At 53.0% G+C, this 11,781-nt stretch overlaps 2 protein-coding genes across 2 annotated transcripts; both read right to left on the reverse strand.

Moving 5' to 3' along the window:
* Window positions 1–1,573: 1,573 nt before the first annotated feature.
* QC761_0045140 (uncharacterized protein) lies at window positions 1,574–4,035 on the reverse strand (the record flags this gene model as incomplete). Its single annotated transcript, XM_062872398.1, has 4 exons — window positions 3,464–4,035; window positions 3,039–3,337; window positions 2,188–2,888; window positions 1,574–1,679 (listed from the first exon to the last, which is right to left on the reverse strand). The coding sequence occupies exons 3-4, from the start codon at window positions 2,301–2,303 to the stop codon at window positions 1,574–1,576; spliced, it is 222 nt and encodes a 73-aa protein (XP_062735644.1). The 5' UTR covers window positions 2,304–2,888; window positions 3,039–3,337; window positions 3,464–4,035.
* Window positions 4,036–7,722: 3,687 nt separating this feature from the next.
* ICL1 (isocitrate lyase 1) lies at window positions 7,723–10,486 on the reverse strand (the record flags this gene model as incomplete). Its single annotated transcript, XM_062876994.1, has 4 exons — window positions 7,723–8,050; window positions 8,364–9,982; window positions 10,036–10,191; window positions 10,256–10,486. The coding sequence occupies 3 exons, from the start codon at window positions 10,484–10,486 to the stop codon at window positions 8,723–8,725; spliced, it is 1,647 nt and encodes a 548-aa protein (XP_062735645.1). The 3' UTR covers window positions 7,723–8,050; window positions 8,364–8,722.
* Between the last annotated feature and the right edge of the window lie 1,295 nt (window positions 10,487–11,781).

The raw sequence follows: 11,781 nt of genomic DNA on the forward strand, positions 1-11,781 counted from the left end.
GTGACCTTCAGTTCAGGATAGCGAGCTAGCGTGTTCCGAAAACGAACGAGACATCTGAATAACAACTGGAACCTTGACGGCTGGTGCGTGGTCCTGCCCTCGGCTGACTCTGCAAAATGCCACTCGATCCCCTCGGCTCAGCAATCGTCCGCAAGATCACCGGCTATTTCGGCTCCGATATCGTCGGGCACAGTTGTCGAGCGTGATCCCCGGGTCGGTCACGTAACCAAACAATGAACCACCCTTTCCCAAATGACGTTTCAAAATTCCACCAAGATAACTGACTTCAGCTTGAAGTCGTCCAAAGACCTGCGTTTCGATGTCGAGAGTCCCGCTTTGATGGCCTTCCCTGGCAGTTTCCTTTGGGCCTGTTTCCTTTACCGACACGCCGACCTGTGGATGATTGATCGAGTCCCAGACAAAGGCAGGACTCAGCCGATCGTGCTCAATAATAAGGCAAGGATACCCGACTGTTGCTGATGTTGCGTCGCTTTTCTTAACCCCGTCAGGTTGTGTTGCCACGCTCGCTCTTGTTCTCGCCACCGCTGTCGTCCTCGTCGATACGAAACTGTCACCACAGTAAAGACTGCTTCCGATGTGGTGATCTATAGGGCGAAGAAGGTTCGGAACCAGCAGCCAAGCGAGCTAGACGGGTGGTCCTCCACCTTATGTTCTCCAGACGGCTCGGCACAAGCGAATATCTGCCCCACGCCGCGGGCGCGGACAAGCTTATCGAAGGGATCGACGTTTGAGACTCGCACTGACAGTCCCACAGACAGTTTGATGGGACCCGAAACACCTTGGGTCCAGGCACTGGAGAAGAATGGAAGTCGGGTAGCTAGCTCAGGGTTGACAAGGAGGGGGGGGAGGAAACATTTGGCAGCCAACAGCCCCTCCAAGAAATCTGTAACAGGAATGAGTGGATCGAAACAAAATATAGCAACTTCGCGAGCTGACACTGACTTGGTAAACAGGGGGACACAAGAAAATAGCTCAAGAAGAACCCGCTCCGAGAAACCGGAAGAGCCAACCGGCGGCCGTCTGTCGTCCAGCTCGATCACGATCCGAAGCCAAGCGAACAGACGAGCGTCAAGAGAACAGCACCAGAGATGTCGCCGCGTCTCAAGAAAGAGGTCGACCAAGATCAGACGGACCGTATAATGTCGAAGTGGTGATGCCGGGTGTTGGATGGCACCAGTGGTTGCCGAGACAAGAGGGAGAAAAGGGAAGGAAGGAGCTGGTCGCAACAGCTTGGTTGAGCAAAAGGAAACAACAAGAACAAGTTGAGACGATTCCTTCGGCAGGACACCTCGAGCCAAAAAGAGGAATGGGGATCAGTGAGGGGATAAGGCTGGCACTTGGGTGCATGAGTCGAAGACACACAGTCCAAGGACAGTACGTGTTTGAGTGCGTGGTAGGGTACATCCGGGGACAGCGACCGGGAAGACCTTGAGGGCCGCCGAATGTCTTGCTGGGGTGCCAAAGGTGATGTCCTGTGCCCGACTGGGATCAACCAAGCAGCCATGGATCAGAGATCCGGGGCGGGCAGCACGACGCAGGCTGGCCGAAGCTCTCAGGAACGGGCAGATGACAGACCGTTGCACGGTCGGAGGGTCAGGACGGCAAGGGTTTTGCACAGAGTTTCCGTCTGCAGCGCCGCTCCCATGCCCTTGCGCTCCCTTTGCATTGAAGAAGGTGTTAGTCGACGTTTAGGGTTCCCCACACTAGACGCAGTGGTGTAGTGTAATGGTGGTGGTGGTGGTGTGGTCCTGTGGATGGGACCGGGCTCGCAGATATCCCCCGAGGGGGTGTGTACATGCTTAGCCAGCAGGTAGCTACCAGACTTTGTGGCTCCTGTCTTTCTGTGATGAATGTACAGGGCCATGGACCATGGTCCCTGATGTGGCCATCCTTGTGGAGTGCTTGGTGCGGATGCAACATGCCGCAGAGCCTTCTCAGTCATCCAGATCCCTGGTTACCCAAAGTCTTGGCTACATCCCATATGCCGACCGTTTTCAACATCGCAGAAGCCTACCCGCGCGTCAGATTGGTCCGTTCAACATCATGGCGTCCGATATTCGTCTGAAGCGCTACACAGAGGATCACCAGGCGAGAATCAAAACCAGTAGCTGAAGACCTCGTTGCATTCGTTGCCAACAGGCAGAGGAAAAAACCAACACCACTCACATCTTGTTTGGTCTCGCTTTCACAGAAGCACAAAAAGACACATGGGGTTGAGACAGACTCGGAGGCTCTAAATAGCACATGGCCCGTATCCGCATGCCCTTGATGGAGACTGCCATCTCAGAATTCGGTGTGGCGCAGCACTTTTTCCAGGATCGACAAGCTGAGACTCCGAGATGGGGCGTGAAACGTCTTGGGAAGCCATGTTTGCCAGGAGAGTGGAAGACTCGAATGAATCCAGGCACGGTTTCTCGGGTCTCTTCTTGTAACCGAATTCATCAGTTCCCAAGACTGAGAGCTGTCCACGGGCATAGGCGGTCGATCCCATTGCAACGGTGCTAGTGAGAACAACAAAGAAGCTAAAGGCGAGAAAGGGGTTGCCAGAAACCCGCCGAGGCTAACGGCACCAGAGGAAGGACAGGGTTCAGCAGCGCCGGATCGAAAACGGAGCCGTTGTCGCGGCTAATTTAGCAACCTTCTGCAGCCACACGATACCCGAAACGTCATGTTTGGGACGATGTAACCCTATCTTGAACTGGTGGAGGAGAAGGCGTGGGTGTTGATGTTGACGAACCCTCAGTAGAGTTATCAGTGTCGGTTTCTTTTTTCTACTGCTGGGTAGCTACACCACTCGGTATTCGTCACACCATTTCAGAAGATGGGAAGAATGCTCAAAGTGCTGCGAGCTATTCTCTTCATGTTTGCTATGTTGGCAAATGGCTTCGCGTTAGATCGCCTGTCACAAGAAAAAAGGAACCGGCAGGGGGGTGTATGAGAGGGGCTGCCGGGAGTTGTCCGATTTGAATCCGATCGAGCCTAGGCCCAGCCAGCCCAAGGGAAGTAGGTGAGCGTACCTTGAGCAGTATCACCAACAAGATTAGGACTACCCTCGTCGAAACAGCATCAGAAACCAAACACAAGTTTGTCGAACCAGTATAGGTTGTGGTGATATCCATTCATGACAGTAGTCTGAAGTGATGGTGGACAGAAAGCTTGTGTCCATGTCGAGTGGGCGAGTGGGCGGAAGATGGTCCGAGTTGCGATTGGCTCTTTTGGCTCCTGGAGGGGTGTTTCAGAAGAAGGAAGCTCACCACTGCCCAGCAACCACCTGAAGATGGAGAGCAGGCAATGCAGGGGACGAGATAGGGTGCGTCTACAGATGTTTCAGCGGGCTCCCCAGTTCATGCGAAGAGGAAGAAGCCAAAATCTGGGTCGCCAAGACTCCTTCCCGCAGCGGGCGGGAGGTCCACTCTTGATGACCCGGAGAGGGCCTACTAACCTTGAGTATAGGTGATTTGGATAGGGATAGGTAATAGTATTGGATACTGAAGAAAGTGATATCAACAGGCTACCTACGGTCACGGTACTAAATGGAACACTTCTCACCTACCTAGTTGCTCTGGCACACGTCGCTTCCCCTGCTAGGTTCTTACTCTTGACAGGCCGCTGGCGACCCCACCCACTAAACCTTCGTCCACCAGCTTTCCACTGCGGCAGCTGCGTCTTGGACAACCATTCATTCATGCTTTGCCATGCCTCTTCTGACGGCCCTTGGAACCCGGCGTGCCCGGAGACCCCTTTCTTGTTCTCGAAGCTTCAGATTCCCTTGTCGTCGATCAGGCTCTGGAAGCGCACCAACAAGCGAAGGTAACAACATTTCGACCCTGGACCGATTGAACCGGCTGGGCTGTCTTGACCTCGAAATAAGGTTGGTTCGTGTGTTTTTGGGAACCTGGGAATCTCTATCTGAATCCCTCGTTTGTGGGTGACACGAGAATACGGGTGCCTAATTGTTGATCCGGGACAGACAGTTCAAAAATAGCATACGGCATGTTTCTGGAATACTCAAGGAGCCCTCATGCGGAAGGGAGGCTCAGCTCCGTATCTTTGCCGGCCGCTCCCCTCTACATCCATCACCTCACCTCAGTCGGCCTCGGCCATGGTCCGAATCGTAGCCTCGGATGAGAAACGTTCAATCAACTACTGTCACCCGAGTGCAAAGCTTGTTTCTGGCCTTCGGACAATTCTCAACGTCTCGGGCATCACAACATGCCGACTCTGCACAAATCGTCCTAGCAAGATGCCACACAAGAAACATGCAACACGAGGCACAGGAATATCAAGCAGGTGGCCCCACCCGAACAAACTCTTCGCCGTGTTCCTCGTCTTCCGTGATACAAGCTCAACTACCAGCCAGCTCTCTTCAGGAAACAGAGACCGACCCAGTATTCACTCGGGCCATGGCTCCCAAACACATTTGGCATCTCCGATAGCGCTCCCAGTGCGGCACCTCAGTGGAGCGTTACTCTTTGGAAGCTAAACATAGTTTTTCTGGTATGTGACTAGGTAGACAGTCACATTGAGCATCCCTCCCCTAAGCATATCGATCCATCGCGCATTCCCAAGCATGTAACCTGGATCTGGAGAATGAGATATCTCTGAAAGTCCCGGCCGAATACAGCCAGTTGCAAGACCGGACGAGACGACTGTGCCACTCAAACCCCGGAATCAGTTCGGACTCTTGATCTAGGCATCTGGCAAAGTCGCCCTACGCCCCCTTTGCGCGGCTTGGAACCGAGACGGCACTGTGCTACCGATGGGGATGCCAAAGTCTAAGATTGACAAGTGTTGCGTGGTGTTGTGGTCTGGAAACGGTACACAAAACGGCAGAAAAAATCCTCCGATTTCACCTTCCTATAGGCCATACGAAAAGCTGATGAAAGCCACGTCCCAAGTCACAAACGGATGTTCGGGTAGGGATGCAAGTTTGGCTACTGACAAGGCGACCAGCGGCCAAGCATGGGAACTTCTCATCTGCTGGTCATATCGTCCCCGGCGATGACACTAACTGGACTCCTCCAAGTTCACCACCCACACACTCCGATGCACAACATTCAAGACACACAGGGGTTCATCTCGCGGGCTGGTGTCTGCGGAGAATTTCCTACCCGGTTGCGTGTCAGACGGGTGGCTGCTGTTGTAATGCATGCGGTCAACTTGGAAGTAACAAAGACAGGGCGGCTTTCCTGCCTGGGGAGAGAGCAACCGGGCCTCATGGCCAAGGGGAAGGGGGTGGATGATGTGGCAATGATCCGATGTGATGATGTGTAGTGCGGAAGACCGGATCGGGAGGTGCCTGCTCCTCAACCGATCGAATAAATGATATCGATGACAGTCTCTCTACATCAGACGACCGTCAGATGGAGACCCAAAGGGGGGTCACAACATTCCCCCCCTTTTCTCCCGCTTGCCGATTTACAACACCCGCATTCTGTTCCCTTCCCGGCAGAGTTTCTCTTCCAGTAAGAGACTTGGATTGTAACTGCTGCTCCCCGCCGACCCCGCGTCAAGCAGCGTGGCGTTATGTATCTGTACGATACTGCTGTTGCCCGCCACGCTTGCACCAAACTGGAAGGCAACACTTGATGGCTGCCCCTTGGTCTGGCCGGACGGACGGGGAATAGCAGCCGAATAATGATGATGGATACAATGGGTTCTGGAACCACGTTGCGATTTCCCATGTACGCATCGGAAGTCAGAAGCCACCCCCCAAACAGTAAGTAGGTATTCGGAGACGCGTCTAGGATTAGCTTGCCCCTTTTCTTGCTTCCCCTCTATCCACACGACCTGCAGACCATGACCTCACAATGAGCCGGAAGGGGTGCTCTGAAAGAGTGGAGAAGGGTGTGTACATATGTGAAGGTACAGTACCTTGATGTTGTGTAATCGCCTCCTTGCCATCCGAGTCAGGCCAACGTGGGAGGGTTGGCGGCTGACTGATTCTCTGTGTGTGTGAGGTGTTCGTGGATTTGTTGGGGATGTAACTGATCAGGCTGAAGACTGCTGGGCGGGTCGTATTGTTCAGATTGATGTGTAGAGCCGCATGGTGTTCGGATGCTTGTAGTTTGGGCCGCGTGCGCTTGTTGCCTCTTTGCACACTCCCTTCGAGAGATGGGTTGTCTCCCGTTTTTGCAGTGTCTTGTCCCCTGGATTTTTTTCCAAGAGTAGCAATCAGAGAGGAAAATGGCTCGGCCAAAGTCAGACTTGGTATTCGATTTGGTGTGTGGTTCTTAAACCGTCGGGTTGTCTTTCATGATACAGTAGGCGCGAGTGTTGGATAGACTTCGTGTTTCATGAAGGTGTGATTTCCCGTTAGTTTCCTCAGCCGCAGATTCATGATATTCCTAGAGATACGCTGGCCAGACAACGCCATTACTTGATCCAGATCTTGCCAGTGAGGGTATAGGCCATTATTTCGTTGTAAATAGCTGTGGTCAGCTTCCGTCATAATTGCCCGGTCAAAAGCCCAGACCTGTTGAAAGCTTTGTAGCTGGAAGACTGGTATAGACACAAAAGACTCTAGGCATACACGGCAGCAACAGGTGTACCATTTGGTCTGCGGGGTATCTGATATTTTTGACTTGGCATGATTAGATATAGGTGCCTTTATTTCATTGTTGATCTACCAGTTTCATTTTTTAATAGAGCCCTTGATTACCTGCCAGGTCTGCAAACCCCAGAAAGATTGCAAATAACCGTGGTACCTCATTCACCACAGCCTCAACTACTTCAAGATCCTATAGACACTTCTCTTTTCAACAGCCGCGTCTTCGTGCCATCTCGAATACGATGATCCAAATACCTCTAACCAGAAAGCAGATAAACTTCAAGGCTCAAACTGAAATCCCAAAACTCCACCGGGAAAACACCTAACAGCCGCCACAGTGTCTGTTACTGTTATCCCAACATTTCCCGCCCAGATTATTGAAGAGATCAAGGCTATTGCCGAACTCGAAACTGTCGAGCCTATGCCCGCCCCAGCAGCGCGAGTGAGCGCACCGGTAGACACTGTAGGCACTGAGCGAAGGAAACCTGTACTGTGTCATGAGGTAACATTCGGCCAAAGTCTCGGTTAGCCAAACCAGCGCTCGACTCCCAGGTCGATCACGCATGTTGTATTATTTGGAACGAGGGTGCTCGCATACGGCATCAGAAAGTTTGTGCCATATCTGATCTTGGACAGCAACCTTGAAACCGCGAGACTCTAACCATTCGGATTTTTCACGAAGAGGCTGTCAAAAAAAAAAAATCAGGAGTGAAAGTTACATTTGTCCAGCCAAACACACCAATAAATGTCTCCCAATAGCATACTCCTCTTTCAGTGAGCATTAAGCACCCCCTATCCCTAGTAACAAGTCAACAAGCTCCCCTACAGCTACCTGCCAAGCTTCACACCACTCAACTTCCTAATCACCACCCCTCAACTGATCTTTCAAAACTCCTTGAATGCTCCCTGAAGCCCTTGAATCCACACCCGATTAGAATCATCACCCAGTCTCCCAACACTTGCTGTAATTTTCCTCCTCCCAACAATAATCTACCGCCACAACACACAACTCCCCATCCCCATTGAATTTTCCATCCTCCAAACCAAACACATCCCGTTCCTTGATGATGATGTGCTTCTAAAGACAATGAACCATCAAGCCGTCTTGCGCCCCCTCATCCCTTCCACAGTCGCCACTTGGTATTTGTGTACAGTGATGGCGTATGGAATGGTAACCGGGATCCCGTGTACGCCATCAGTCCGGATGGATGGCATGGCCGGCTTGTCGAAAGCCTCGGCCAGGAAGCCCCAATGCGTATCGAGCACTAAACTTGCCGTGGCAGGGCAGCAGCCCGTTGGGGGACACGCGAAGTTGGTGTCAGCGGTGTCTGTATGTTCTCGTGGTGCGAGGTTCTCTCAGGCAAGGGAGAGAGAAAAGGTAGGTAGGAAGGTGGTTGTTGGGTAAGTAGGTGGGAGGCGTGCAAGAACTGGTTGGTGTGAGGTGGACGAGGTAAGGTAAGCTAAGATGGCCTTGATTCCCTGGGAAGGTCAGGAAAATTTTGTGGTTGTTTGAGTATATATAGAAGGGGGGAAACGAGTTCAAAGACAAACGCAAGGCTGAAAATGGAGAAATTATGAGTTCAAAAACAAACACATTGCTGAAAATGCAGAAGGAAAAGAATGGTGTTGGAGAAGAATGTCCAGGGGGTGATCGGATGGCCAGGAGTTGGATTATATGCTCTGGCCGGACAGGACAAACACTACCTAAGGTAGACTTGGGAAGAATATCCAGACAGAACCAGCCAGTTAGACCCTAGAAAAAGATAAACAGGAGAGTGTGAACAGCACCGACCCGGAAAGTCACCAAATCACAACACATATGCCTCAGACGGATAGGGTAAACAAATAGATTTGGGAATGCAGTCGAACAGAACCAGCCAGTCAACTCAAAGCAAGGAGGAAAGCAGACCGGCAAGAGAAAGACATCGCACAACCACATGTTTCAAAACCCGTTTACAAGCAGCGGTTAGCGACAACCTGCAAACATCACCGCCAGCACAGCATTCGAACAGCAAGATCATCTTCATCATCCAATCCATTCTTTCTCCGAATACTCTCAGAGTTATCTAATTATCCAAAAAAATAATGAACCACGCAAAAAGCTTTATCACAAAATCAGAAAGACAAGAAAACCCCTTTTCATGCGCCCCTTTAATGGAACTGATCCTCCGTCACACCCTTACCCATAGCAGCCGTACTGCTAATACCACCAGTCACCATCTTCTGCAGCTCGTCCACGTACGTGGCACCCGACCACTTCTGATGCTTGACCACATCCACACCGCCCTCCATCTCAGGCTCCTGCACCAGCTCGCCATACGCCCTCATGCCAATCTTGCTGTACGCGCTGGCAAACTTGTCGCTGATAAGGGCGGTGGTGTGAAGACCAGCGAGGGTAATGAACTGCCAGCAGTAACCCAGGCCAGCCAGGCGTCTGATGTAGGTCTCCTGCTCCTCTCTGGGCATGGCGGTCTTCCAGTTGAAAGAGGGAGATAGGTTGTAGGCGAGCTTCTGCTCGGGCCAGACGGCGTGGACGCCCTTGGCGAACTCCTCGGCCTGCTTGTAGTCGGGGAGCTTGGACTCCATCCAGATGGCGTCGCAGTAAGGGGCATAGGCGATGGCGCGGTTGATGGAGCAGTCGCAGCCGCCCTCGAGACGGTAGTAGCCCTCGCGGGTGCGGGGGGCGTCCCAGTTGAAGTAAATGTCCTTGCCGAGGATGCCGCGGGCGACGGCGCGGGCCTCTTTGTTGGAGAGCTGCTTGCCGTTGACGCTGTCGCGGTACTTTTGGGCGAGGGCCTTCTGGTTGGGGAGGTTGGAGGAGAGGATGGCGTCCACGACGTGGTCGTCGAAGCGCTTGAGGTTGGCCTTGGCGAGCCACTGGTCCTCGATGGCCTGGAGCTCGGCGCCGTTCTTGCCGGCCTTCTCACCAGCAATCATGAGCTCGTTGAGGTCGGGGAGGTCGGCGTTGTTGGTGCCGAGGATGAAGGCGTGGTCGCGGGGATCGATGGTGGTGGTGATGAGGGTGGCAGCCTCAGCATCAGTACGGGCAATGGCCAGGAGGTCAGAGCCCATGATGTCGGCCTGGGCACGGATGGCAATCAGACGGTTGATGTGCTCGGAGATGGGGACCAGAACCTTGCCGGCCATGTGGCCACACTTCTTGGTGCCAGGGGCCTGATCCTCGATGTGAATACCGGCAGCACCCTTCTCAATGAAGAGCTTGGTGAGCTTCATGACGGCGGTAAGACCACCGTGACCGGTATCGGCATCGGCGATGATGGGACGGAGGTAGTCGATGTTGGCGAGCTTGGCGCGCTGCGCCTTGGGAACTGAGAGACGCTCCTGACGCTGCTTGCGGTCGTGGAAAAGCTGGGCCATGAAGAGATGGCCGACCTTGTTGGGGACGGTAGTCTAGTTCAGTCAGTATTTTGCTGCTCTCGTCATATCCATGTCACCACACTCACATAAGGGTAATCAGCAAGATCCGGGCCGGGCTCGTCAGAGGCAGAGGCCGTTGATGATGATTGCCAGCCGGAAACGTAGACTGTGTCGAGGTACTTGGCCATTTGGGTCACCATTGTTGGCTCCAAGCAGCCGTATGTGTAACTGGCATCCTTGTTCTGTTTTCGAGTCAAGTCAGCGTAGGCTCTTCGGTCATCTTTGTTGACATGACAGTAAACATACCTGGAACCGCCCCTCAAGAATCTTCCACAGCTTCTTGGCCTGGGCATTGCTGGCATACTCGATCTTGAGGTTGCCTCTCTTGTTGACGATCTGCTCAGCGGTAAAAGGGCGCTTGGTGTACCGCCATCTTGGCTCGCTCCACCACTTCTTGACCTCGGCCACCTCCTTCGCGAAGAGCTCGTCCTCAATGTTGGGGTCCACGGCAGGATTGACCATGTTGTTGGCAGCCATGTTGGGCACGCGGTTTTTAGAATTGGTGATGGGCGGGTGTGGCGTATGTGAGACCGTTTACGGTTTCTTTGTTATGTATAATCCACCCGGTGATATCAGAGCCCTTGTGTATGGGATATGGTGGTGGGTGGGATGGCAGGAAAAAAAGGGGGTATAAGACAAACAACTGCAAAAAAAGTATAACCAGCCGAGGAAGAATTAGGAGGAGGCAGACGACTAATGTATCTCCCCGGTGGCTTCCAAGAAGGCTTATCGGAACAAGGGGCGCAAAGAAAGGGACGAGGGGTTACCGGGCTGAGGCAGCGGACATTGGTGTGGGCGTCGGGAGAGATCGGTCTAGCGGCTACTCAAAGTAGCCAGAAGGGGATGTAGTCATTGCCCCTGTTCCCCACGTTCGTTTCCATACCTTCAATCCGGGTCTGGGGACATGGTCGTCAACTGACTCTTGCTCGCGTGGCTGTTGCACGGATACAAGGAACGGACCGGTCACAAACGGTCGAGTCTGTATGCTTTCTTTTGTGTTAGTGTTCAGAGCATTGGCCATCATCACCACAAGTCATCAACTCGCTAACCTCTTCCCATTGTTTGCCGTGACGACAACGACGTACAAAACATGCCTGCATCGAGTGTCATGTCAGAATCCTTTGAGCCGAGCCATGTTCGCCGCAAGTCCCACTATTTCCCCAACAACGACCCCACACTCCACGAATGGATGCAAGCCGCACCGCCGTTGACCGAATTGCCGAACCGATGCCGGGGCCAATGCTGCTGAGCGCTGCCGGAATTCAGGCGTTGCGATTGGCCTGTTGCGCCCTTTCAGTGACCCCTCCCCCACAATTGAGCCAACTGTGAAATTCCATGGAAATGGCTGGAGATCTGCGTCTTGGAAAACGTCAGTCAAAGGCTGGGCGCAATCATCAATTCTGAAAAAAGTCTGGTTCCTTTATTATTTTGGGCTATTTCCCTCCCAGTGCCTCCCACTGGCACTGGTCGCGTGGCCAGACAGACGTGAATCAATTGACTTTCTGCTCGTTTTGTTGATGTGTCTTGCTGTTTTGCCTCTGGAAACCTCCCCCCGCTGTTTGCGTCCGACTGTTGCTGGTTGCTGGGCCCATCAATGGCATGTGAAGATGCGTCATAGGTACAAACGGACTCGTACCTGGCTGTAACACTTCGACTGCCCCACCTTTCGCGGCTCGCCAATATCTCCGTGATTGGCCATTCCCCTTTGGACCGCTTCGACCTCGGTCAACTTTATGTCAGCTGCCACTTCAGCCCGGCCCAGCGACAACGAG

This window comes from Podospora bellae-mahoneyi, chromosome 2 (genome assembly GCF_035222275.1).
Source record: "Podospora bellae-mahoneyi strain CBS 112042 chromosome 2, whole genome shotgun sequence".
Taxonomy (NCBI): domain Eukaryota; kingdom Fungi; phylum Ascomycota; class Sordariomycetes; order Sordariales; family Podosporaceae; genus Podospora; species Podospora bellae-mahoneyi.